Genomic DNA, 27934 nt, shown 5'->3' on the forward strand with positions numbered 1-27934 from the left:
GCGAATCTCTCGGTGCGTGAGCGCGGGACTGCCGGGCCCAGACCAGTCTCTGGGGCAGGCTTCCGGCAGGGGGCGGGGCTCCTGCTTCCGGTGGGTGGGGGCGGGCGACGCGGCTGCCGGAGTTCGGGCGGTGGGCGTGGCCCGCGGCGTTCCTGAGGTCGGGCGGTGGGCCAGTAGGGTGGTGGGCGTGGCCCTCGAGTTCTCAGAAGACAGATGGTGGGCCTCTAGGGTGGTGGCCGTGGCCGGCGAGTTCCCGGAAGTCAGACGGTGAGCCGGTAGGATGGTGGGCGTGGCCCGCGAGCTCCCGGAAGTCAGATGGTGAGCCAGTAGGAGGGTGGGCGTGGCCCGCGAGCTCCCGGAAGTCGAGCGCCCAACTGCCAGCCGTCGGCGGTCCCTGCGGCGTCTCGTTTCGCCGGGGGTTTGGGTCTGGCGGGACCGGGCGGACATTTGGCTCCCGCGCGGACATTTGGCTCCCGCGCGATAACTGCCTGAGGTGGAGACGGCCCGCCACGTGGTTTGCGCTGTGGTGTCAGGGGAGGTGGCGGGTCTTCCCTGCGGTGTCGTTACGAGCTTTCGCCGCCCCGGGTCACGGGGGCGCCGGGGCCGCCGCTGCTCGCGACGCCGTCAGACGCCTTCCCGCGCCGTCTTCGACGAGAGCTGGGAAAGAAGGGTCGACGGGCACGGCGGGGAGGGCGTCGTCCCCCGGTGGCGCGTGCTTTTACTAAGTGACTGAGCGGGCACACGCTCTCGTAGCCTCTTTAGAGTTTTGAAGAGGGTGAGCGCCACCCTTCTTTGCTCACGCTGGACAGCCTCCCACAGAGGCGGGGTTACTGTTCATTACTTTGTCTCTCGCTGTTCCTTCGGCTCTTCCTTGCTCGGAGCTCTTGCGTGTCCTGGACAAAGCCCGAGGCCCGTTACACTCAAGCGACTTTGCAATAGAACCGCTATTACTTCTCCCTCCATTCACACATGAAGAAATCAAGGCAGGAGTGACTTCTTACTTGATCTACGTTTTGTAACCATCAGGTACGTAGGTGCAAGAGTGGGGAGGAGATTGTAGTCAATTATAAATATGGGAAACTGCCCCCTTCTAAACACAAAAGGTAAAGAGGAAGCTTGTTTAAAACAGTTGAGGTATCTCATCGTAATTATTATTACTGGTAAAACAACTATAATGATTAACTGTAATTTGCATGTTTCACTGAGCTGAATTGAGCACCACAGATACATTGCACTTTCAGGATTGTGAATATTCATGAGAATAAAGAAAAATATCCCTAAATAACAGTTTCCAAAATTGAAAATTTCTCTTGGATGCTTATTAATCAACAACATGGTAATACCACCAGTATGAGCTGGGAATTTGAAAACGCACAGCTTCCCATGCTATGGTTGGACGTTATACTTCGGCGAAAATGATCGTGTTAACCTGTAGAATATTGATTTTGAACCGCATGTTTTCATATGTTTTTAAAATTTAGTCTGTACTTTCCGTATGTTTCTGAATGTAGCATACTTATTTAGTATAGGTGAGCAAAATTGTAAGATTAGGTCTTTGAATCTGATTTTAACGAAGACAAATTATTGTTTGCTCTCTGGAGAAGTAGCATGTGTTAGTGAACTGATAGTGGAAATTTGAGTGAAGACATTAAGACTCAATTCTGGGATCTGTTACTCTAGGTGAATCATTAAATTCCAAATTATAGTTTCTTAGTTTGTAACTTGGAACCGATGTATTAATAAGTTGGTACTTCACAGGGTCATCAAGTGCAAGATAACACTGGGTTGAACTCTTGTAGTTTTCTCTCTTGCTCAGAGCTCTTGTTTATCTGAGGCAAAGCATCAAGCAGTTAAAATCAAAGAACCTTGAGAAATTCCCATTGGATGCCTGAGTAAAAACAGAGTTCCATGTGCAGAGGAAAAGGGGGTCATGATAGTTGGGTAGCCAGCATTTTCTGTCAGACTCATCATGTATGGTCCTCACTGAAACATTGAAAAAAATCGCCCTCAACCACTTAAAGGTAAATATGAAATTTTTTTAACTTAAAAAAAGTATTTATTGTGATATACAGAAAAGAACACACATCATAGCTGTTTGACTCTCCCAATTGTCCTGAAGTGAACATTAAGAAGAAACAAGTATTGCCATCACTCCCCGACACTTCCTTTCCTTCCCTGCCTCCTGCTTCCACCTCTCAGTAACTACTACCCTAACTGTTAATATTGTAGATCAATTTTCCCTGGCTTTTTGATATCATATATTGTTAGTTATTTGTATTCTTCCCCAGTTTTACTGAAGTATAGTTGACAAAATTGAATGTAGATATGAATATTTTTTATATAGACTTACAGATACCTTGTGAAGTTTCTTGGAATTTCCAATTAATTTCAATTAATTTTCCAATTAATTTTGAAAATCCATTAAAATAGACCGTTATATTCTCTGTTGAAAGTACTTGGTCATAAGATGATATGACAGGTTAGTGTGTGTTCATTAATTACTCTGTAACATGACTTTACAGTGTGCCTTTCTCCTTGCCTACTTTCAGAGTTTCTGTGACTCTTGGGTATCTAAGCCACTCACCAGTCCCTCCTAAGATATTCAGTACTTATAGAGTTGAATCATTCATGGGGGAATGGCCGGGGGAAGTGGGGGAGCAATAAAAACAAAAGAAGTCATTGGAAACCATGCCAAAGGTGCGTGAGCTGAAGTGAGACCAGGCTAAACCAGCAAACCACAGACCAGGAGAGCCAGCTGGGGCCAGGAGCCAGCCTCACAGAGCACTGCAGGCCCGCCTGGAGGCCCCTCTCCCTGGAGCTACATCGCTCCTGCAGGAGGCAAGGCAGGTCCTAGTTGGTCTTGGCCGCTCCGAAGAGAGGAGACCTGGAGGAAGAACAGAGAGCAGGCAGAAGTCCTCATCTGGCTGAATCTTAATACCCTGCGGTCATAGTTGAGGGCATGGTCATAACTCCTTCCTGTTCTGTACTGTCTGGGAGCCGTTTTTAATGTTACTAAACATTCATGCTGTGCTTAGTCACCCAGGTGTGTCCAACTCTTTGTGACCCCATGGACTGTAGCCCACCAGGCTCCCCTATCCATGGGATTGTCCAGGCAAGAATACTGGAGTGGGTTGCCATGCCCTCCTCCAGGGGATCTTCCCGACCCAGGATTTGAACCTAGGTCTCCCACATTGCAGGCAGATTTTTTACCAGCTAGGTCACCAGGAAAGCCTAAGAATTCTGGAGTGGGTAGCCTGTCCCTTCTCCAGGGGAACTTCCTGACCTAGGAATCGAACCAGAGTCTCCGCATTGCAGGCAGATTCTTTACCAGCTGAGCTACTGGGGAAGCCCACTAAACATTCACGTATAACATCACTTCTGAAAACGAGGCGGCGTTCGTGGCGTGGCTGAGCCCTAGCTCGCTCTCCCGTGGCACGCGTGCGCCAGCTGCGTTCTGTGCTTTTGCTGCTGTCTCTAACGTTGCTGGGAAGATCCTTGTGCGTGATCTATGTCAGTGTCTCTGAGTTGATTCCTTAGGATGAAGAGTTACTGAGTGAGGAACTTAACTCCCTTTTAAAAAAGAAATTTTATTATGAAGGTTACTTGTGTAAAAATTGCAAAATGTAACAAATGTGTAAAGAAGAAATTAAAGTCACCTGACCATCCCAGTATCCTTGCTAACATTCAGGTGTCTTTCACTGTGTCTGTTTTTCCTGCACATATAGCTATTTGTGTCCCTAGCCATCTACCTATTAATGTATTGACTATATAATTCTGCATTTTATGAATGTGCTATAATTCACTTTGTTTTTGGATGATTAAATAGTTCTCTCTTTTTTTTTAAAAAAATATGCATTCAGTGGCCACCTGCCTCATGCCAGGTCATGTGCTGGGCACTCTAGATAGCGCATGAGACAGCTCCCTGCCTTCTGTGAGCGTAATTGAAATAGCTCCCAAATTATAGCTGTCTAACTGTTTCAGAGTACTGGGTGCTATGAAAATGTCTAATGGGAAGACATAAGGATGGCTTCCCTGAGGAAACGACAGCTCTGAGACCTCAAGGAGGAGCAACTTTTAGCCAGGAGAAGAATGTGCCCTCAGAAGCTTGTAGGGGAGAGTGGACACCCCCACCCCGCTTCACAAGGACTGGTCCATAGAGAGCTGCTGAGAAGAGTGGATACCAGCGGCACACCCCCATTCTCACAGCCTGGGGAACAGCGTGAACGTGACGAGTAGGGGTAGACGGGTGGGCCAGACATAACCAGAACCACAAAGCAGGCACCAGTGTGTGTTCACGTGTTCTCATACACTTCTCACCAGTCTGTGAGGCAGTCATCATTGTTTCCTTTTGCAAATGAGGAAATTGGGGCTTATGTAAGTTACCCAAGGACTGATAAATTAAAGCTAGAGTTCATATGGGAGAAAAGCCTGTACACTCCACCATCGTGACAGCTTCTAGTAGCTCACCTTCGGGCCCTGCCTCCCCTGCCCCCACCATGGTCATGGCCTTTACTGGGCAGCCTCCCCACACCCCGTGTCTCTGCCCCAAAGATGTGCTGCTTTCCAGAGGGCACTTCCTCTTACTTGGAAGTGTCTCATGTTACGGGAAAATAGCTCATAGTGTCATCTGCCGTGCTGATATGTGAGCTTTGTTGGAGTAGCAGGGCCCACCGAAGACTTTGTGCAGGATATAGAAGGTTGGTTACCTGAGCCAGACTACGGCAGGCCACTGACAGGACTGCTCTCAGCTTAGGCATTTCCAGAAACCCCTTCAGCCGCTTAAAAAAAAAAGCTTCCCATCCCAACATTTTATTAAAAATTTCAAAGTGCAAAGTTAGGTTTTACACCTGCAGCTAACATCATGCTAACAATGAAAAACTGAAAGCTTCTTAAGATCAGGAATAAAAGGGGAATTCCTTGGTGGCCCAGTGGTTAGAACTCTGTGCTCCCACTGTTGAGGCCCTGAGTAGAATCCCTGGTCCAGGAACTAAGATCCCACAAACCACATGTGTGGTGCTGCTAAACAAAACAGCAAATCAGAGCCAGGATGCCCACTCTTGCCTCTTTATTCAACGTGGTATGAGAAGGCCAGATCCATTAGGCAAGAGAAGGCATATGAATGGGAGAGGAAGAAATAAAGCTGTCACTGCAGATCATGCGAGATACGTAGAAAGCTAAAGCACTCCATCAGGAAACTGTTAGAACTAAGGAGCAATTTCAGCAATGCTGTAGGGTACAAAGTCACCAAGTAAGTAAGTGCTAGTCGCTTAGTCTTATCTGTCTCTGCAACCCCATCGGCTGTAGCCCACCAGGATCCTCTACCCATGGGATTCTACAGGCAAGAATACTGGAGTGGGTAGCCATTCTCTTCTCCAGGGGATCTTTCCAACCCAGCGATTGAACCTGGGTTTCCCACATTGCAGACAGGTTTTTTTTACCGTATAAGCCACCAGGGAAATCAGTGTACAAAAGTATTTTGCATTTCTATATACTAATAAAATGAGCTATCAGAGAAATTAAGACAATTCCATTTATAATTGCATCAAAAAGAATAAAATACCTCAGAATAAATTTAACCAGAGAGGTAAAAGACATGTAATTAAAAACTATCACATATTTAGGAAAGAAACTGGAGACATAAAAATAGTCCATTCTCATGGATTGGGAGAATTAATATTGTTATACACTCCATGCTACAGATTGAGTGCAGTTCCTGTAAAAATTCCAATGACATTTTTCACAGAAATTGAACATATAATCCTAAAATTTGTATGGAACCACAAAGACCCCAAGTCATCAAAACAATCTTGAGAAAGAACAAAGCTGGAGATACCACACTTCCCAGTTTCAAACCATCTTACAAAGCTATAGTGATCCAGACAGTGTGGTTCCAGCATAAACACATACGTGTAGATCAGGGGAACAGAACAGACCCCAGAGAAACCCCCACATACGTGATCAGTTAACTTACAAAGGAGCCAAGAAGGCCCCCAGCTTTACGGTGGCTGGCTTGGTCGTCGTGTAGGCACATGTATAAGAAACTGCCAGGGCTTTTCTCCAAGTGATGGTACCATTCTGTGTTCCCGCCACAGATGTGTGAAATCCCTGCTCACCGGCACACAGTGGTGACCTTGTTCACTCTGGACAGTCTGGTGGGTGTGCACGGCTGTCGCATGGTGGACCCCAAGGGTTTTCATTCTTCGTTTCAGTCTGGGGAAAATAAATGAATCGAAGGGGAGGAGGAGGAAGCAAACAGTTGTGTTTGTGTATATATCGTACACTTCACGGCCAGTTCCTCTCCTCCCCACATCTTCCTGTCCTTTTTAGATCATGCATTGTTCTTTCCAGAGCCTTCAAACTTATTTCTGTTGTTCATAATTTCTTTTAAGCCTGTTTATTTCTAAAGCTATTCAGTAGTTTAATTACCTGAACGTCTTTGGTGCCTAATACAGCTTTTCGTAATATCTGTGGGACTTGACTCATTGTGAACTTTTTTCGTTTGCTTTTTTTGTTGTTTTATAATTTTGTAAAGGGAGCTCATGTTGAGTTAGGCTTTATTTATGGGACTCTTGTCTGGCTTGGAGGTGTTTTGTTTTCTTTAGCCTTATAACCCAGAGATGTCATCAGCCTGTGACCATTGTCTATATAAAAGTTCTTAACTTGGGGGATCTTGACATGAGAGATAAGAGGAGTAAAAATTTAAAGCCCAAATCTATTAGAAGACAGGCCCAAGGTTAGGAACTGACACAGAATGTTTTTTCATTGCCCAATCCCAGTCTAAGATGAGTTCTTTTGCTGGTGAGTTGCTTTTTCTGTTGTCCACCCTTCCACTGGGTAGGGGGCACACTGAGACGCGCAGTGTTACGGGGGAGTCTTTGTTTCAGCCCTCTTCTCTTGCGTGTCCTGATCTCAGCTCCGGCCTCTGGCTGAGTTTTAAACCCTGACCTTTGGATGCTGAGGTTGGCGGTGCCCCCACCAGGCCACTGTCTCGGTCAGTTTGGCTCCTGTAACAAATTACCACAGATGGGGTGGCTGAAACAGCAGACAGTGATTCCTCACTCGTCTGGAGCTGGAAGTCCAGCAAGTCCGGTGTCTGGTGCCGGCTCACTTGCTGGTTTGCAGATGCTGGCTGTCCTCTTGTTGTGCTCTCCCTGGGTGGAGAGGCAGAGACTGCCTCTCTCGTGTCTAAGGACTCAAATCTCATTCATGAGGCCGCCTTCATAGCCTAATCACTGCCCGGCCCCACGTCCTCCTAATACCATCACACTGGAACTGGGGCTTCAGCGTAGAAATCTGGGGAGACACATACACCCAGTCCACAGCAGTGGTCACATGGCCCTGCCCACGGCCTGCTTGCCTTCAGTCCTTAGTGCCCTTTTCCTTTCTGCTGCGACTACCTGTGCATTTGATTGGATGTTTGCATTACGTTACCCAATATATACGGGCCCTTTATAAGAGGAGTTTTTAGATTTTCCTAATCTTCCATGTTTGTAGAAATGAAAGTCTAAGGAAGAAAGATTGTGGTCTCCTGTGATTCCTGGAGACAGGAAAAACATTCATCTTAGAGACTATGAATCTATCTTCAAGAAATAAAGGCACACCAGGCGCGTGGCGGAGCGTTTATACGCTGTCTGAGTGACGACTTGCCTGTACTCGCCTGTCCTCTTTTCTTCACAGGGTTGTGTGTTTCCGGGGCGTTCTGACGCTTCAGAAGGAAAGCGGCCATGTCCTTGGACGACATTAAGATGAGCCCCAAGGACTTCCTGGAGCAGGCTGACCTGGACAGTGGGGGCTTCGGGAAGGTGTGTCTGTGTTTACACAGATCCCACGGGCTGGTGATCCTGAAGAAGGTGTACACGGGCCCCAAGCGCACCGAGTGAGTCAGGGCAGAGTTGGGCAGGCCACGTGCTGTGCCAGGGCGGTGGAATCGGGTGGCACAGCCTTTATGAGACAGACATGGGTGCCAGGGTCAGCCCTGAGGCTTCATGTCGGATGGCCCTGCAGGGCGGTCATTGACATCCCTGACTCAGGAGGATTCAGACGCCGGCTAGGGGAGAGCCCCGAGCTGGGTAACAGAAGAAAACTGAAGAGGAGGAAGCAGAGAGGAGGCGGCCCAGGGCGGTGCGGGGGCGCTGGAAGAGGAAGGGAGGAGCAGGCGGGAGGGGGCGAGGGCCTGCTCCACGGCGGGTGAGGACCAGCCCCGAGCATGGGGACGAGCATGGGGACGAAGCCCTGGTCCATGAGTCACAGCGTCCAGGACCCTCTCTCTGAGGCAGTCGGCAAGCTGTTGTATTTCCCTCCCTTCTCGTCGGAGTGGCTGTGGGAGAGGCCGCGGGTTTAGTCCGCTGTCCAGCGCGGTCCTTGTTTCCGGGCCGCATTTCCTCGCTGCTCTTCACCAGCTTTGCGTTGATTGGTCATCGGTTTAGCGCGTCCTGCGCACCGGCCACGGTCCCCGGGACGGAGGCCCCCAGGGTGGAGGGGCCGCCCCGGGACGCTTGGGGGCGTTCCCGGGGGCGTTCCCAGGGCCGGGAGGGGGGCGGGCTGCCCCGCCCGTCTGACCCCCGCCCCCCGCCCCCAGGTACAACGAGGCCCTCCTGGAGGAGGGCCGGATGATGCACCGGCTGCGGCACTGCCGCGTGGTCAAGCTGCTGGGCGTCATCATGGAGGAGGGCAGCTACTCGCTGGTGATGGAGTACATGGAGCAGGGCGACCTCATGCGCGTGCTCAAGGCCCAGGTACGCCTCGCCCGCCCGCCGGCCCCTGTGCCTCAGACTCCTGTGCGAATGGCTGGTGGTTTGGATTTTCTCAAGGATAACAACACGGAATGAGGAAGGTTTCCAACAGCAAGATTCATCCTGTTTACCAAAGCCAAATAATTTTCATGCATTTGTTAAAAGTGTAGGTACCTGGACTTTCCCGGTGGTCCAGTGGTTGAGACTCCCTGCTTCCACTTCCAGGGGGCACGGGTTTGATCCCCGTTCGGGGAACTAAGATCCCTGCTTGCCCTGTGGGGCGGTCAAAAAACAATTGTATGCGCCTGTTAAGAGCAAGGCCTGTGCCGTTTGCTCAGGAAGCAGTAGCAAGTATGACAGAGACAGGTAACGGGCGCAGGTCGGGATGTGAGTGTCTGGTGTGGGGGTGTGTTGACAGACACGCCCTCAGCAAGCTGTGGGAACACAGCGGAGGGCCCTCACCCTGCGAGGTGGTCAGGACGCATCTTCGGGGCCTGCCGGAAGGGAAGCTGGTGTCTCTGTCCTCAGGTCCGGACCGCTGCTCTTGAAGGAAGCTGGTGCTCTGGCCCCTTTGAGTCCCTTTCCATCTCCCAGACTGACTGTCCCTCGTTCCAGGTCAGCATCCCCCTGTCCGTGAAAGGGAGGGTCATAATGGAGACCATCGAAGGAATGCGCTACCTGCATGGAGAAGGGGTGATACACAAGGACCTCAAGCCAGAGAACATCCTCGTTGACAGTGACTTCCACATCAAGGTAAACCGCAGTCAGGGCTTCTGGGGGATCGGCGTGATTCTGATTCTCAGTGTCAGTCCTTTTTCCGGACATGACGTGTGCCCAGTGCGGAGCTAGCCCAACTCCTCCCTGGTGACGGTGGTGCCAGAAAGCTCTAAAGAGAGAGAATCAAAGGAGAGAGACTTGGTGGAGGTGGTTATCTTCATTTATTCCTTTACTTACATCTCCTTTTAAAAAATCTGTTTCCTTTTGAAAACTCTGTGCACTGTAGTCAAAGGAAAAAGAGGGAGGGTTTTCTTTTCTCCTCTAGGTGGACCATCATGTCAAGTCGGCTTTGGCAGCAGGAATCCCAGCCGAGCACAAAGGGGAAGTGACATTGCGGGGAGGACGCAGGAACTGCTTACCCAGGCGTCCCTTTACCAGAAGATTCTGCTTCTAGCACTCTATTCCAGCCCTGGACAGGGTTTTTCTTTTTTCCTGTGTCTTTAAAAGAACGTTCTTTACGTTAATAACTTACCTTTTATGATCTGGGTTAGAATTTGAGGATTTTAGACAATCACATGCCAGAAATCATCCCCAAAAGCATGGGTTCCCTGAAGCAAACGTGGAGCTGCCGCCTCTGGTGTCTCCACTGTATAGCTCTGTCATTCTGCCCTGCCTCCTCCTTCTGTTCTGTGTCTGAATTTGGCGTTTTTTTCTTTGCCCTTTTGTCTGTCTTTCCCCTCTTCCACATCCCATCTTCTCTCAGGTTCAGGCTCCCAACTCAGCACCAGTGGCGCTGCAGTCCTTATCCTCAGTGTGTCTTTGGGATCCTTGGAAATTCACATCTATGGGCTTCTGGACACCTTTTGGGAAAACAGAAGGTGCAGTACCATGTGCTATACAACCTGCTGAAAAGAAAGTACCTGTTTTCCCAGCCTCAGAATCAACAGAAAACACGCAGAGTAAGACGAGTTAGAACAGACGTGGCTAGTTGTTCTTCTCGGGAATACCTTCTGCTTTTCTCCCCATCAACCACCACCCACCACCCCCAGATATTGCGTAAGAATCGAGACACCAGAATTTCACACAGACTTTTCTTAGGGGAGATTTTCCAGACGGCTGAGGACAGATGTTTTCTACTAGTTTGTTCAGAGGTAGCTGTTTTAAACCTGTCCAGTACAGCTATTGCTGCAAATGTTAGAGTCCCTTCATCTACTGGATAAGCCCCCGATTTAAAGACAGCTCTGATTTGCTTGCTGCCGTCACAGAAGCGTCCCATTGGTTTGCTCTCCTGCAGATAGCTGACCTCGGCGTCGCTTCCTTCAAGACGTGGAGCAAGCTGACGAAGGAGGAGCACAACGAGCAGAGGAAGGCGGGCGGCAGCGCCGGGAAGAGCGGCGGCACGCTGCACTACATGGCCCCCGAGCACCTGAACGACGTCAACTCCAGGCCCTCCGAGAAGTCCGACGTGTTCAGCTTTGCCATCGTGCTCTGGGCGATCTTCGCCAACAAGGAGCCTTACGAGAGTAAGGCGTCGATAGAGGAGGGGGGCTCGGGGTCAATGGGAGTTGTTCGGTGGGGTAACTGTGCAGTGAGGTCGTGGAGGTTTATCACTGTTTGTTCAATGTCTGTCTCACCCACGGGACTGTGAGCTCCACGGAGGCCAGGACCGCATCTCATCCATTCGCTGCTCTTCCCTTGGTATCTACACATAGAACGCAGTGGGTACTCGGCAAGCGTTTGTGGAATGGATAGTAATCTCGATTTAGGAATCGGGGGTCATAGGACAGATCGGAGCTTGCATAGTGCATCTCAGCTTGCAGGGTGCTCGACGATCCAGGCTTCCTCCCAGCCAGGAAGGCTTGCTTGGTTCTCCTTATGAGGCCTTTCAGGGCATACACTCCATACTTTCATCCATCCACTCACTCCTTCATTCAGGAATTGTTTCTTTTCAGTACTTACTGTGGGCTCTTTACTTGGAACTGAGTCTATAAAGATGAGAAAGGGTTTGCGCAGGAGAACAGGTACATGAGTAGCTGTTCTTCAGTGTGTTAAAGTGAAGTCTCTCAGTCATGTCCAGCTCTTTGCGACCCCATGGACTGTAGTCTGCCAGGCTCCTCCGTCCATGGGGTTTTCCAGGCAATACTGGAGTGAGTTGCCATTTCATTCTCCAGGTCAGTGTGTTAAGAACCTGAACTAATGGCCCTTCTCCTGCCTGCTCTTCCTGGGTGATTGTCAGCTCCCAGGGTTCAATCCCCTCTTTGCTGATGCTGCTCAAACCTCCAGTGGAGGCCTGGACATCCTCCTATCTGTTAGATCCAGTCCACGTACCAGAGGACCCCCCAAAGCAGTATCCCCCAAAACAAATCCAGGTTCTCCATGCTGCCCAAGTGGCTCACTCAGCCCTGCTCTTACATCCAGAAAATGATGTTACCGTCCACCAACTGAGCTGCCCAACCAAGAACCTCAGTTTCCAGACTCAGCCTTGCCCTCCCACATCCAATCAGACATCGAAACCTGTGAATTTGGGAATCCCTGGCAGTCCACTGGTTGGAACTCACACTTGCACTGCCGAGGGCTGGGGTTCAGTCCCTGGTCAGGGAACTAAGACCCTACAAGCTGCACAGGATGGCCAGAAACTGTGGCCTCCGGGTATCTCAGATCCTAGATGCGCCCGCGTCCCTCTGTCTCCAGAGGACCCTGTCCGGTTCCCACCCTCTGTGGCGGGTTCCTCATGCTGCCACCACGCACACTGCCGTCAGACAGGCCATCAGGCCTCTCGGTCATCTGTTTAAGATCCTTCCAAGACACCATTGACATTCAGGATCAAGTTCAAACCCCTCAGTGTGGAGCACAGGGCCCTCTCTGATTTGGCTAAGCTGTTCCTTCCCTCCCTCACCTCAGCCAACATGCCCAGTTACACTGAGCTGGTCATAATTTCCAGACACATCTTGATTTCTGCGACTCCCAGTCTATTCAGATTCTGCTTTCTTGGCCTGGAATCTTCCTCTCTGAATCTTCCTTCCCAGTTCTTTACCCAGATAACTCCTGTTTATTCTTTTGGACTCAACAAAGCCTTTTCTGACTTTCCAGTAGTGGTCCTGTCACCAGAACCCTTTGTGCTTACTTCTTGAATAGCCAGTATTGCTCTGAATTTTAAGTCACTCTTATTCAACTGAGCTCCTTCAGCGCAACCGCTGTCTGCTATTTGTCTCTGTATTCAAATCTGGAGTGTGGCACTGGCTTTGTTTACATATTCAGTCGTCTGCCAAGAGGCAGCTTTGCCAGTAATCCGTCTTTCCTCTGTTTGATCGTCTCTGCAGAGGAACAGGTCCGCTCATCGTCCCAGGGCATTCTGCCCCTCCCTGGTGCAACCAGGAGAGATCAGTGGCCTGGCCAGGTTCTGTCACCTCCCCGCCTGAGAGGAGTGGGCCCTGAGCGTCTCAGCTCTCCTTCCCATTTGCTCTGTAGACGCCATCTGTGAGCAGCAGCTGATACTGTGCATCAAGTCTGGGAACAGGCCGGACGTGGAGGACATCATTGAGTTCTGCCCGCGGGAGGTCATCGACCTCATGAGGCAGTGCTGGGAGGTGAACCCGGACGACCGGCCCACGTTCGCGGGTGAGTCCCCTCCGTGCGGCCACCGCCTCCCTCCCACGTGGCCGTCTTCCTAGTGAGAGGCTCACGGGCGGTACTTGGAGTTTTTAAGAAACCGAGTTCCACTCCTGATTTCAAACTGATTTTCTAGATTCCAAAGGCTTTGTTCGAAGAAAAGTTGCCATCCCTCTCCCAAGCATGAAGGCATACAAGGTCCTTTTGTTTCTTGGTAATATTTTTCCCCATAGGTAAAGTTTTTAAATTGTATTAGAATATCCGTGACACATAATTCACCACTGTAACCATGTTTAGGTGTTCAGTTTGGTTCAGTTCTGTCCCAGTGTCTGTAGCCCCACAAACTGCAGCTCGCCAGGCTTCACTGTCCATCACCAGCTCCCGGAGCTTGCTCAAACTCACGTCCATCGAGTCGGTGATGCCATCCAACCATCTCACCCTCAGTCAGTCCCCTTCTCCTCCTGCCTTCAATCTTTCCCAGCATCAAGGTCTTTTCCAATGAGTTAGTTCTTCGCATCAGGTGGCCAAAGTACTGGAGCTTCAGCTTCAGCATCCGTCCTTCCAGTGAATCTTCAGGACTGATTTCCTTTAGGATGGGTTGGATCTCCTTGCAGTCCCAGGGGCTCTCAGGAGTCTCCTCCAGCACCACAGTCCAGCGGCATTTAGCACATTCACAGCATCTTCACCGACCCACCTGAAAGCGTTCTCGTTCAACACTGGCTCCCCACCCCTCCCAGCCCCTGGCAGCCGCCACCCTCCTGTCTGTCTCTGTGAACTTGGCTTCGCAGGGTCCCCCGTGTAGGTGGAATCCTACAGTGTCGTCCCGTCGTGACTGGCCTGGTTCACTGAGCACGGCGTCCAGGGTTCCTCCAGGTCATATCCCGTCAGGATCTCCTCCCTGTTTCCCACTGAGCGGTGTTCCACAGCGTGAGGACCGCACCGTGCCTGTCCAGTCACCCGCTGCCGGATGCTGGGGTGCTTCACAGCCGTCGGACTTCTTAGCTTCTTTGATCTCAGTTCCTCCCTGTGTAGCTGGCATCTCTGGAAGCGCTATTTGCCTTCTGCATCAGGCTGAGAGCAGAGGGGGAGGGAAGGGACTGGAGTCCGCCACACCCGTGTGCCTCTTCTCATGCCCTGCGTCACCGAGGACCTTGCCAAGGCCCTAGAGGCAGTGGGAAAGAGGAAACCAGGCCAGGAAGAAATAAGGAGCAGGAGGGGACTTAGGAGGCTGCAGGGGGCTCTGCGCTCGTATTTTGCTTTGAGGAAGCAGAACTGAAACCCCACCAGCCGCTCCCATGAGAGGCTATGGGGTGACTGATTCAGTTGCCTGCTTTCTTGCTCAGTCAGCCTGAATCTTATTCCGGCTTGGTTTCTTCTCATGCCTTTTCCACCTTTTTAGACTAAGATTCTGCTTCTGAGATCATTGTAGACCTGTACGCAGTTGTAAGAAACCATGCAGACATCCCGTGTACCCTTTACCTAGCTTCCCCCAAGGACCACACCTGGCCAGACTCAGTGCACACCACAGCTGGAACACTGACCCTGACACAGTCACACTCAACACACACCGTCTCCACAAGGGCCCTCCTGCTGCCATTCACAGGAGTGAAGCTGCTGTGGACACTCACCTTTCAGGTTTCTGTGTGAATGTGAACATTTCTCTAGAGTAAGTACCCAGGAGTTAAATAAATGAGTCATAGGTGGTTTCCTGTTTAGTTCAGTTTTTTTTTTTTTAAAGAAACTACCAGTCTGGGTATTCCCCGGCTGTCCAGTGGTTAGGGCTGTCTGCCATCACTGCCAGAGGAGACCCAGGTTCAATCCCTGGCTGGGGAACTAAGTAAGATCCCAAAAGCTGTGCAGCGTGGCCAAAGAAAAAAAAAACCCTGCCGAACTGTTTTCCAGAGTGGCTATACCATTTTATCTTCTCACCAGCTACGCACAAGTGACCCCGTTTCTCAGCACCCTCACCAGCACCTGGTGGGGCTGCTGCTTTTTAGTTTAGCCTCTCTAATAGGCACGTAGTGATGGCTCAGCGTGGCGCTGGCTGCCTCTCCCCAGTGGCTGATGATGCTGGGCACCTTCTCGCGGGTGTCTTTGCCATCTGTGTCTCTTCCACGGGGCAGTGTTGCTCTGTGTCTTCTACCCACTTTCTAACTGGATTTTGTCTTTTCACCGTTGAAGGGAGAGTGCTCTCTGTATATGCCATATAGTGTTCCTTTCTCGGGCATGTGATTTTCACTTAGCTCCTTCCACTCTGGAGCTTGGGTTTTGGTTTCTTTTTTCCATTCTGTTCTCAGGATCTTTCACAGACTGCAAGTTTTTATTTTGATGAAGTCTTATTCATTAATCTCTCCTGTTGTGGATGATAATTTTGGTGTCAAGTCTGAGGACACTGTCAGGATTCGATCCAAAATACTTCCTTCCCTTTTTTTCCTGAAAATCTTAGAGTTTTACATTTAAGTCTGTGCTAAGTTCTTTTTTTTTAATGATTGTCAAGGAAAATTCATTATTGCCAGCAAAAGAATGATAGCACAGAACTAAATATTTGGTTGTCTTTCTTTGCCATTTATTTTGTTTATGTCTTATTGGGAAAATACCATGATCCACGCCGAGTTAATTTTTGTATGAGGTGTGAGATTTAGGCTGCATTTTGTTTTTTCCTTCTGGCCCTGCTCCACCTCCATTTGCTGAACGGGTGTCTCTCCCCGTTACTTTGTCTCTCTGACTCTTAATACCAGATCCCTACCCTGCGTGTTCCATCCTGGATCACCTCTGATACCAGAGGGACAGAAACAAGGAGCCCACCCTTCCTCTTTCATCTGGATATTAGCCCTCTTAGGCAGGGCCTTGTGCTGCAACACCTAAAGCTGCCTTCCGTTAGGCAGGAGCCCTTGGTTTCTTTCCAGTGGTATCCCCGCCTTCCTTCTGTCTGCATAGGAATTAGTCTTGTCTGTCTATTTATGAAAGTGATTTAAAGTTTCTGTTGCTTTGCCCACAGATTAAGGCACATAATTCAAAGATAATAGACTGTTAACATTTAAATTTTTAGAAAATACTTAAGAAATTTTAAAGTGTTTTTCTTTTTTTCTTATAGGCATTGAAGAAAAGTTTAGGCCTTTTTATTCAAATCAATTGGAAAATTTTGTAGAAGAGGATGTGAAGAGTTTAAAGGTGGGTGACATACCAGGTGCATTAAAGCAAATACAGTATCAGTCATGAAAACCAAAGCTAAGATTCAACTGAGATTCAAGCTAAGCAGCTGGGGAACTGGTGAGATCCCTTGGAGGAGGGCATGGCAACCCACTTCAGTGCTCCTACCTGGAGAATCCGCATGGACAGAGGTGCCTGGTGGTTCCAGAGACGGACACGACTGAGTGACTAAGAGCAACACACAGCACAGCTTGGTAACCACAAAAAAAACGAAATTAGCAGTTTTATGCAGAGATCATCAAGTTAGCATTACTGGACCCATTCCTCTGTCAAAACAAATGAAGTGAGAGGAAAACCTATCTAGCAATATGGAAAAAGGTAAGCACAGCATTACTGGAATAGGATGGAAAGTAACCGTAGGTGGATCAGTCATGTTGAAGAATTCTTGAAAGATTAAAAAGTCAACAGGATTATCTTTTGAGACATATAACAGGAAGAAAAGTTTTAAAAGGCCAACCCAAACATAATACTCAAGAAGTACTAGAGGAGGAAGTCTTGGGTCAGCGTGTAGAAGAACAGATGTCACCTGGCACGTTGGCGGGCATTGTCACCCAGGAGCCATGCTTGTGTTTGTTTTAGAAGTTGGCACTTCCCCCCAACTCCTCCGTGCTGAGCAGCAGATGGGCGCAGACCCTGCCCGGGATCACAGAGGTCTGTCAGAGGCCAGAGCCAGCTAACCAGCCAAGAGGAGCAGAGACCTTCCCACTCACACGCTCGGGAAACAAGCTATAGTCCTGCTGCTGCTGCTGAGTCTCTTTAGTCGTGTCCGACTCTGTGCGACCCCAGAGACGGCAGCCCCCCAGGCTCCCCCGTCCCTGGGATTCTCCAGGCAAGAACACTGGAGTGGGTTGCCATTCCCTTCTCCAATGCATCAAAGTGAAAAGTGAAAGTAAAGTTGCTCAGTCATGTCTGACTCTTAGTGACCCCATGGACTGCAGCCCACCAGGCTCCTCCGTCCATGGGATTTTCCAGGCAAGAGTACTGGAGTGGGGTGCCATTGCCTTCTCCTAAGTTTTAACATATTGCTCTAATCATGAGAGAGAGAGACTTCGGTAAATAAAACAGGCAGGAAACAGAGGTTTTAAAATACATACAGACACACACACACACGTAGTCAGACAGTCAAGAACTGCCAGACTTTGGAGGGACACCTACACTGTAACAGAGAGGTCCCCAGCGCAAACCCAGGAAGGAACCACAAGGACATCGAGGAAGACAGTCGCTAACGCAGAAAAGCATGAGTGCAGCGCTCAGGGGTATCTCACGATGATAAAAGCTTCATTTCACCAGAAAGATAATAGCCTGAAGTCTGTCGGCCTTTGAACAACACAGATTTGAACTGCATAGGTCCACTTATACTCAGATTTTTCTCAGTAAATACGTACTACATGATCGTCACTTGGTCGAATTTGTGACATGGAACCACAAATACGGAGGCCCGGCTGTAAAGATGTATTTGGATTTTCGGCTGTGAGAGAGATGAGTGCCCCGACTCCTCTGTTCTTCAAGGATCAGCTGTGTAATTTAGAGAAACCAGCTCAACTAGAGACAGAAAACCTGAATATTCCTGTAACTATTAAAAGAGTTAAGCAGTCTTACAAGAAAACTCCACAACCACATAACTTAATTAGCAATTTCTATCAGATATTCAGTGAAGAAGTTACCCCGATGTCATACAACTTGTCTGGATAAGAGAAGAGGGAACTCTCCTAAGCTCATTTTATGAGATGAGCATAACCTTGATTCCCAAACCTGACGGCAGATACAAGAAAGGAAAACTACACAATGATTTCACTTAACAATATGGTTTTGAAAATCCTGAATAAAATACAGACAATTGAATCCACCAATGGACGATAAAGATTGGAAAGATATGTGGTTTCACTAACAGAAAAGCAAAGTGAATTCATTATAATTTTTCATCCATTAGATCAACAACAGTTTTGAAAGATTGATATATCAAGTGTTGGTGAAAATGCAAAGTGACAGACACTTTCATGCAGGATTAGTAACAGTGTAAGTTGGTGAAGTTTATTGAAATGTGAAGCATCTATCAGACTTTTAATCATGAACTTTTCCTGCAGCTCTACATAGTAATCTATCCTGTTCACGTGTATGCTCAAAGATTTAGCTTCAGATGTTTGCACCTTTGTGAGACTTACAATTTGGAAATGCATAAATTTGGAAATCACCCAAATGTTTCTAAGTAGATGTACTAAGTTATGGTTCAGTTCAGTCACTCAGTCGTGTCTCACTCTTTGCGACCCCATGAACCACAGCACGCCAGGCCTCCCTGTCCATCACCAACTCCCGGAGTCCACCCAAACTGATGGCGGTGATGCCATCCAACTATGTCATCCTCTGTCGTCCCCTTCTCCTCCTGCCCTCAATCTTTCCCAGCATCATGGTCTTTTCAAAGGAGTCAGCTCTCCACGTTAGGTGGCCAAAGTATTGGAGTTTCAGCTTCAACATCAGCCCCTCCAGTGAACACGCAGGACTAATCTCCTTTAGGATGGACTGGTTGGATCTCCTTGCAGTCCAAGGGACTCTCAAGAGTCTTCTCCAATACCACAGCTCAAAAGCATCAATTCTGCACTCAGCTTTCTTACATCCATACATGACCACTGGAAAAACCATAGCCTTGACTAGACGGACCTTTGTTGGCAAAGTGATGTCTCTGCTTTGGAATATGCTATCTAGGTTGGTCATAACTTTCCTTCCAAAGAGCAAGTGTCATTTAATTTCATGACTACAGTCACCATCTGCAGTGATTTTGGAGCCCAGAAAAATAGTCAGCCACTGTTTCCACTGTTTCCCTATCTATCTGCCATGAAGTGATGGGACTGGATGCCATGATCTTCGTTTTCTGAATGTCGAGCTTTAAGCCAACTTTTTCACTCTCCTCTTTCACTTTCATCAAGAGGCTTTTTAGTTCTTCTTTCTGCCATAAGGGTGGTGTCATCTGCCTATCTGAGGTTATTGATATTTCTCCTGGCAATATTGATTCCAGCTTGTGCTTCCTCCAGCACAGCGTTTCTCATGATGTACTCTGCATATAAGTTAAATAAGCAGGGTGACAATATACAGCCTTGACGTTCTCCTTTTCCTATTTGGAACCAGTCTGTGGTTCCATGTCCAGTTCTAACTGTTGCTTCCTGACCTGCATATAAGTTTCTCAAGAGGCAGGTCAGGTGCTCTGGTATTCCCATCGCTTTCAGAATTTTCCACAGTTTATTGTGATCCACACAGTCAAAGGCTTTGGCATAGTCAATAATGCAGAAATAGATGTTTTTCTGGAACTCTCCTGCTTTTAGGATGATCCAGTGGATGTTGGCAATTTAACCTCTGGTTCCGCTGCCTTTTCTAAAACCGTCTTGAACATCTGGAAGTTCACGGTTCACATATTGCTGAAGCCTGGCTTGGAGAATTTTGAGCATTACTTTGCTAGCATGTGAGATGAGTGCAGTTGTGCAGTAGTTTGAGCATTCTTTGGCCTTACCTTTCTTTGGGATTGGAATGAAAACTGACCTTTTCCAGTCCTGTGGCCACTGCTGAATTTTCCAAATTTGGTGACATATTGAGTGCAGCACTTTCACAGCATCATCTTTCAGAATTTGAAACAGCTCAACTGGAATTCCATCACCTTCACTAGCTTTGTTCGTAATGATGCTTCTTGAGGCCCACGACTTCACATTCCAGGATGTCCAGCTTAGCTGAATGTGAGTGATCACACCTTCGTGATTATCTGGGTCATGAAGCTCTTTTTTGTACAGTTCTTCTGTGTATTCTTGCCACCTCTTCTTAATATCTTCTGCTTCTGTTAGGTCCATGCTATTTCTGTCCTTTATTGAGCCCATATTTGCATGAAGTTATGGTTAGTAACTATATAATCATTTAGGAGTGGTGGAAACTAACAAATGAAATGGAAAAGATCTTCAAGACTCATTGTAAGTGAAAAAATAAATCCCAAAACCACAGAGCATGACTCTGCATGTGAGTGCTCGGTTGCTCAGTCGTGATAAATGATAATAAAAAAATTTTAAATCAGTTGGCTTTATATGCAAGGGTTTATTTTGGTTTCATTATATTCATTGTTCTGTATGTCTTTCCTTAGTCCAATACCACAGTTTTGATTACTGTAGCCATGTAGTGAGTTTTGAAATCAGGAATCTTTTTTAAGATTGTTTTGGCTATTTAGGAAAAAAAGTTCATTCATTTTTTTTAATATTCACTGCTTGTAAGAACTATGTGATATTTCTACCTTCTGAAAAATTCATTCTTGTAACAATTTTTTTGAACTGTTTTCTACTGTTTACCAAAAGTATGTTGTTATGCTCTTAATTTTAGAAAGAGTTTCCAGGCCAAAATGAAATTGTAAAGAGAATGAAGTCTCTCCAAATTGACTGTGTGGCAATAGCTCCAAGCAGGTCAAATTCAGGTAACTTACATTGTGATTGAAAATCTATTTATTTTCTTGTTCGCTCGTTCACTCACACAACTGCGTAAAATGTTATTTACAATTGTATGAGAAAAAGAAGCTGTAAAACTTAACGCCTGTCTTAAAGGAATTTATAGCATATTTGTAGTTAATATACATACCTTATGTACATAAGATACATATGGACTTCCCTGATAACTCAGTTGGTAAAGAATCCGCCTGCAGTGCAGGAGACCCTGGTTCGATTCCTGGGTCAGGAAGATCCACTGGAGAAGGGATAGGCTACCCACTCCAGGATTCTTGGGCTTCCCTTGTGGCTCAGCTGGTAAAGAATCTGCCTGCAATGCAGGAGACTTAGGTTCGATCCCTGGGTTGGGAAGATCCCCTGGAGAAAGGAAAGGCTGCCCACTGCAGCATTCTGGCCTGGAGAATCCCACGGACTGTATAGTCTGTGGGCTCACAAAGAGTTGGACCTGACTGAGCAACATTGACTTTCAAGATACATATATTTGAAATACTAGGTAACAACAGGTTCACCAAAATCATAAAGTACCCTGAACACATAATCTGATAAGGACACATAATATATCTGATAGGGAGGGAGTGGCAGTTCATGAAAAAGAGAGGAGCAGGTAGGAGCAAAGTCCTCGAGAAGGTCAGGGACGAGCCTCTCCAGAGCACGTGCCGGGAGGCTGGCCTCGGAGTCAGGCAGGGGTACTTCTCTCGTATAACAGGAGGGAGAACAGAGTCTCCGAAATCAAAGCCGCTCGTCAGTTGTCTGTTCTGGGGCAAATTACTCAACTTGTTGTGAGCCTCACCCACCGTTATGGTAATAACTGCTCCTGGTCTGTTGCGCTAAGTCACTTCAGTCGTGCCTGACTCTTTGCAACCCTGTGGACTAGTCTGCCAGGCTCCTCTGTCCACGGGATTCTCCGGGCACGTGTCCTGGAGGAGGTTGCCATTCCCTCCTCCAGGGAATCTTCCCGACCCAGGGATCGGACCCCTGCACCCTGCATCTCCCGCACTGGCAGGAGGGTCCTTTACCACCGGCACCACCCGGGAAGCCCACTCCTAGTCTTACAGGGCTTTTAAAGAATAAAAGAACCCACGGAACTGCTTAGCCCAGAGCCGCGGCCGTTCTCATTTTCCAGCCCTCGTCACACCAAGGAGACGCTTTCTCTGCTCCAGCACGAGTCCCTTTCTTCCTTAGTCCCTCCCACAACACCCGCTTTTCTGCTGCTTGCTCATAACTTCCTTGTGCTCTCTCACCCCCAGCAGGGACAGCTACTCACTGCCTGTACAACTCGCAGGAGGGAGACCAACTAGTAACTGCCTTTGATCTATTCTCAGAGTTTTCAGTCTGCTATCCGAGGTGCAGAGTCCCGATGGTGCTCGGGGTCTGTTTTACACCGACTAGTAACTGCTTTTGATCTGCTCTCAGAGTTTTCAGTCTGTTATCCGGGGTGCAGAGTCCCGATGGTGCTCGGGGTCTGTGTTACTTCTGAGTGTTCCGTGATGCTCTTTCCGATGCTGGTCATTTCTTTCCAGCCACAGAACAGCCCAGTTCACTGCACAGCTCACAGGGCTTTGGGATGGGTCCCGTGGAGGAGTCCTGGTTTGCTCCCGCCCCCGACCACCAGCCGGAGGAGAATGACTTCCTGCTAAACAGCAAACTCCAGGAGGAGGCCAACTACCACCTGTACGGCAGCCGCATGGACAGGCGTACAAAAGAGCAGCCCAGACCAAACATGACTCACAGCAGTGAGGAGGAAAGGAGGCGCAGGGTCTCCCACGACCCTTTTGCACAGCAGAGACCTTACGAGAATGCTCAGAGCCCAGGGATAAAAGGCTTCGCTTACCCTGGTGTGATCAGTCACACCAGTGCAGCCCAGCAGCCGGCAGGGCTAAGCAGCCAACCCCAGTCACCATACTGGAGAGATGCATCATTTCCTCTACCTGGGCTTGGAGTGAGACCGCTGGACCTGGGGACCACGAGTTCACGAGTTTGGTATGCGCCAAACCCAGGCCACATGCCAAGCCTATATAAAACTCCGGTGCCTGAGACCAACCTCCTGGGGAACACACCCACCATTCCATTCACCTCTGTGCCATCAAGAGGTAAACGGGCCTTGGAGTCACACTGTTCTTTTAAATTTTCCTGAAAATAAAGCCAGCCACTGCTCTGTCACAAACTAGAAGGTAACAAAGGTCAAGCCATTTGGAGTCTTCGGCCACCAGACGCACCTTGCCCCCCGGGATAGTGTCATCAGACCCCTCAGCCTAGGCTGTCCGTTCAGGTGGGCTTCAGGCAGCTGCCCACACATGCGGGGTGACAGAGCCTGGCCTCCAGGAGGCACCCTTGGCTCTAAGCCGAATCTCAGTAGCCCACTGTGTCCAGGCTCTGATGTAAGGGGAAGTAACTGCCTGTATTCTTTCATTTGCCCTTGCTGTTCTCTGAAGGTGAGAAGTCAGTCTCAGACACGTTCATCCTTTATCTCGTCTAGGCCAGAGACTATCATTTGTGATCAAAACCACACTGTTGGGCACCCATCCCCTCCAGAACTCTTCCTTCTTCCCAACCCAAACCTGTCCCCGTCAGACACTAACTCCCCTTTCTCCCTCCTTCCCAGCCCCCGGCAGTCAGCCTTCTGCTTTCTGTCTCTATGAATTTGTGACTCTAGGGACCTCATATGAGTAGAGTTATACGGCATTTGTCCTGTTGTGACGGGCTTACTTCACTGGAGAAGGAAATGGCAGCCCACTCCAGTACTCTTGCCTGGAAATCCCATGGATGGAAGAGCCTGGTTGGCTATAGTCCACGTGGTCGCACAGAGTCGGACACGACTGGCCGACTTCCCTTTACTTCACTGGAGACAGTGTCCTCAAGGGTCATGCATGCTAGGTCATGGGCCAGAACTCCCTTATTGTGAGGCTGAAGAGAGTGCATCGCCGTTGTGTGGCCCGTCCAGAATGGACCGCATTTTGTTTACCTGTTCATCTGTCGACAGACACTTGGGTAGGTTCCACTTTTTGGCTGTTAGGAATAATGCTACAAACTTGCGTGCATAGATATCGGATTAAGACCCTGCTCTCAGTTCTTTGGGGCATATACAAGTAGAGTTCCTGCATCGTATGGCAGGTGTTTTTTTAACTTTTTGAGGAACCACCACTGGTTACCACAGTGGCTGCATCTGTTTATACTCCCACTAGCCGCGCACAGAGGTTCGTTTCTCCACATCCTCGCTGACACGGGTAGTTTTCTGTATTTTTGATAGTTTCCAACCTAATGGATGTGAGATGATTCAGCCAGCTTTTAAAGAAGAAAATTTCAAGTGGTGGCGTAGGATGAATTATTTAGCTTAAGCAGTCCTGCCCCTCTACCAGGCTGTCCCTTTTTCTCTTCCTTGCAGTCTAGATATACTACTTATCTCTGTGTTTCTTTCTAATTAGATGAGTCTGCGAAATATACCATACACAACAGTTCTGGCATTCAGATCGGCGACAGCAATTACATGGAGATTGGTGGAATGAGTTCATCAGTACTCGACAGCATGTACATGAACTTGAAAGAAGAGCCGGCTTCTAAGTACCAAGCCATCTTTGGTAAGCTGCCCTTGAAGGACTCACCCTACAGCAACCTTGAACTTTCTCACCTGATTATTTCTCTGATGACTCTCCCTGAAGAGGCCCTATTGCTCCTCATGTAATTTCCGTGGACGTGCTTTGTAACTTATTTATGTGTGCTGAGGCCATAATTAGAATATCTAATTCATGGGTTTACTATGAAAGTGAAATGCGTCAATACAAACAAAGGGTTTATACACTGTCTGGCACAGCGTAAGATCTATAAAAGTGTTAAACACATCATCATCAATATGGCCACCCGGACCCAGGAGCTCATCAGGTCCTCGTCAGAAGGATTCCGTAAAAGACAGAAGACTATGCCCTCAGCTTCCCTTGCATAATAAAAATTAGAGGGCTTTCTCTTATGGGATTCCACTATACAGCCTCATAACATTAATCCCAAAACGCAACCTGGGGGAAACAGTGCAATTTAAGAACCCAGCTTTCTAATCCACCCCAGGACTGGCATTCTCTTTTTTTCATCAAGGGCCAGAGAGCAAGCGTTTCCGGCTCCGCGGGCCCTGCCTCTTTAATCAAGGGCGAGAGCGTGAGCGTTTCGGGCTCCGCTGGCCCTGCCGTCTCTGTTGCAGCCGCTCAGCTGACACTGCCTCCATGTGGGCTTCCCTGGTCGCTCAGATGGTACAGAATCCTCCCGCAGTGGGAGACCTGGGCTGGAGCCCTGGGGTGGGGAGATCCCCTGGAGGAGGGCATGGCAGCCCACTCCAGTCTTCTTCCCTGGAGAATCCCCATGGACAGGGGAGCCTGGTGGGCTGCAGTCCTGGGGCCGCAGAGTTGGATGCAACTGAGCAGAGCACGTGGCGCAGCTGACCCCCAGCACGCCAGCAGCCCCAGGCAGTAGGTGCACGGATGGGTGTGGCCACGTTCTAACAGAACTTTGCGGTGGCTGAGAGGTTAAAGCGTCTGCCTGCAATGCGGGAGACCTGGGTTTGAACCCTGGATCTGGAAGATCCCCTGGAGAAGGAGATGGCAACCCACTCCAATATTCTTGCCTGGAGAATCTCATGGACGGAGGAGTCTGGACAGAGCCAGGCTACAGTCCACCGAGTCCCAAAGAGTCGGACACGACTGAGCGACTTCACTTTCACTTTCTTTCACTTTACAAAACAAGCAGCGGGCCACGTGTGGCTCACAGGCCATAGGTGGCCAAAGTGAAAGTGAAGTCGCTCAGTTGTGTGAGACTCTGCGACCCCATGGACTGTAGCCTACCAGGCTCCTCCCTCCATGGGGTTTTCCAGGCAAGAATACTGGAGTGGTTGCCCCATCTAACCCTCTCAAAGCTGGTCTTTAATGCACTAGAGCAGAGGTTCCTAAGGCTTGGGCTGACAGGGTGCCTTTGAGAACCTGCTGGAGCCCAGGGCCCCGCTCCTGGTGAAGCACTGGCAGACTCTGGCCGGGAGGCTGACATCTGGTGACGGTCAGAGCTGCACTGCGGGAGCCGAGGAAAGACGGGCGTTCTGCCGGGGGGCATGAGGTGTCTCTATTACTCCGCTTACTGAACATCACGGAACGTGGCTTGTTTGCGGTGATTTTATACTTCTCTTTGCTTCACTGTATTATTTTTACGAAGGCCTGAGAGGAAGGAACCAGCAGGGAGAGAGGTTACGGCCCTAGGAGAAAGGAGGACCGAGTGGGGCAGGGGAGGGATGAGCCCAGAAATGCCACACCGGTGAAGACGGTGCAGCCAGAGCTCCCACCGGTGGCCTCCGTGTCCGGGACCAAGTGAGAGGAACACGCACGGCTGGCTGACGGTTTCCTGAGTTGAGTGACCTTGACTCTGGCCAGATGGAAGCAGAACAAGGCCCAAAAGGAACAAGAATGGCGTTTTCCCCCTTGACGTCAGGAAGGTGTAAACAGGGGCTGTGGCTCAGCTGGTCCGGAACAGCCTAGCAGCCAAGGGGGCAGCTCCCAGGAGGAAGCAGGTCCTCGCGTGGGCTGGTAGACAGGCGAGGAGCGTCCGGGGAGCCGACAGCCAGAGCATGGGGGAGTTACCTCTTTTACTGACTCCTGGTACTCTGTACTTTATGCCGGTGTTTGAAGCCAGAGTGTTCACGTGGCCACAGCTCAATGCCTTCTCCTCTTTTCTGTTCGGCAGATACTACTACTAGTCTGACTGACAAACACCTGGACCCGGTCCGGGAGAATCTGGGGAGGCACTGGAAAAACTGCGCCCGTAAGCTGGGCTTTTCTGAATCTCAGATCGATGAAATCGACCATGACTACGAGAGAGATGGACTGAAAGAAAAGGTTTACCAGATGCTCCAAAAGTGGCTGATGCGGGAAGGCAGCAAGGGGGCCACTGTGGGGAAGCTGGCCTTGGCGCTCTACCTGTGCTCTCGGATAGACCTGGTCAACTGCCTGATCCGCGTCAGCCAGAACTGAGCCCACAGGCGCTCCTGCGGCGGGGGCCGCCTCCCCCCCCTCCCCGGCGAAAGCCTGCTGCCTGCGGAGACTGGACTTCTCTTCTCCCGGATACAGGGGGTGCTGCATCTGCGTCAAAGTCACTTCCTGCCTTTCACAGCTGGAGGATGGAAAAGGGAATCACCAGCAAACCACCCACTGCGCCGGACGCAGGACCACCTATTTGTGGCCAAGGCCCAACCCAACAAGAAGCCTAATTGGGCTTCGAAAAGGAGAGAAGAGAGAGTTGAGAAAGATCATTTTTTTCTTTCATATTATCCCATAATCTTCATGCTATTCATTCTGGTTTCTGGGAGTTTTGATTGAGCAAGGAAAAAAAAGAAAAATTTGGAGACTATAACCTAAATCAGCTTTCTAATTTTACACTGTCTTCTCCACATAAGCACCTGTTATAACCAAAGTGAAAAATAAAAGTTCTCATTCAGTCAGATAGCGGAAAACTGGAGGGGGAGATGGTCCCCAGCTGCAGGAGGGGGCAGGGTATTCCTTTCCCAGATGCATCCCTTGTGACCACTGTTCTCTAAATTCCAAACAGGTTAATCAGTGTCAGAGACAGAAAGCAGACAATATTTTAATGGACTGATTAAAATAAAATTTTGTACCTCAAATGGAAACCACTGAAATTATGTGTTTGTATAAACGAAACAGTGTGAGATTCTCCATGGTGACCCCCGGCTACTGGCAGGAGAGTTCAGGGAGCTAGGGAGAAAAGAGCTTTCCTGACATTGCATTTTGACTTTCAAGATGAAACCCACGGGCCTGAGAGTAAGCACTGCAGTCTCGCACACCCAGCTCAGGGGCCTTTCCTTCAGCCCCCATGGTCTAACTACTGGACAAAGAGGGCCAAGTTTACATCTGAGGAGTTTCGATATTAGGCCCAAACGCCACAAAAACACTCGTCTTGGGCAGGAATCAATGAAGTGGGACGACACAGACTACAATATGAGAAAGAAGGCAACCTGTTCTTGGCTCTGAGAAAGGTATGAAGACCCTGAGGTTGATACTCCTAAGTGAGACCCACTCCCAGACCGCAGACCCTGCTCAGCAGAGTCCCCGCTTGTTGCTGTCGCGATAATTGCTGTGGGTCCAGACGATGAAGTTAGATCTTCAGCAACATGAAAAGGAGTTATTTCTCACAACACATTTTAAATAGTTTAAAAAGCTT

At 49.0% G+C, this 27934-nt stretch overlaps 1 protein-coding gene across 4 annotated transcripts; it reads left to right on the plus strand.

Moving 5' to 3' along the window:
* On the plus strand, positions 1–27377 carry RIPK1 (receptor interacting serine/threonine kinase 1). 4 transcript variants are annotated; one of them, XM_018038997.1, is made up of 11 exons: positions 1–12; positions 7678–7876; positions 8579–8735; positions 9348–9485; positions 10744–10972; positions 12918–13067; positions 16153–16229; positions 20616–20706; positions 22255–22824; positions 24157–24309; positions 26444–27377. In XM_018038997.1, exons 2-11 carry the CDS (start codon positions 7725–7727, stop codon positions 26728–26730), a joined length of 2004 nt encoding a protein of 667 aa, XP_017894486.1. In that variant the 5' UTR covers positions 1–12; positions 7678–7724; the 3' UTR covers positions 26731–27377. The 4 variants fall into 4 exon arrangements, with proteins under 4 accessions (XP_017894486.1, XP_017894485.1, XP_017894488.1 ...); XM_018038996.1 differs by lacking the exon at positions 1–12 and adding an exon at positions 535–1026 and having other exon boundaries at positions 26444–27077; XM_018038999.1 differs by lacking the exon at positions 1–12 and having other exon boundaries at positions 7725–7802; positions 26444–27077.

The sequence above is a fragment of the Capra hircus genome, chromosome 23 (genome assembly GCF_001704415.2).
Source record: "Capra hircus breed San Clemente chromosome 23, ASM170441v1, whole genome shotgun sequence".
Classification (NCBI taxonomy): domain Eukaryota; kingdom Metazoa; phylum Chordata; class Mammalia; order Artiodactyla; family Bovidae; genus Capra; species Capra hircus.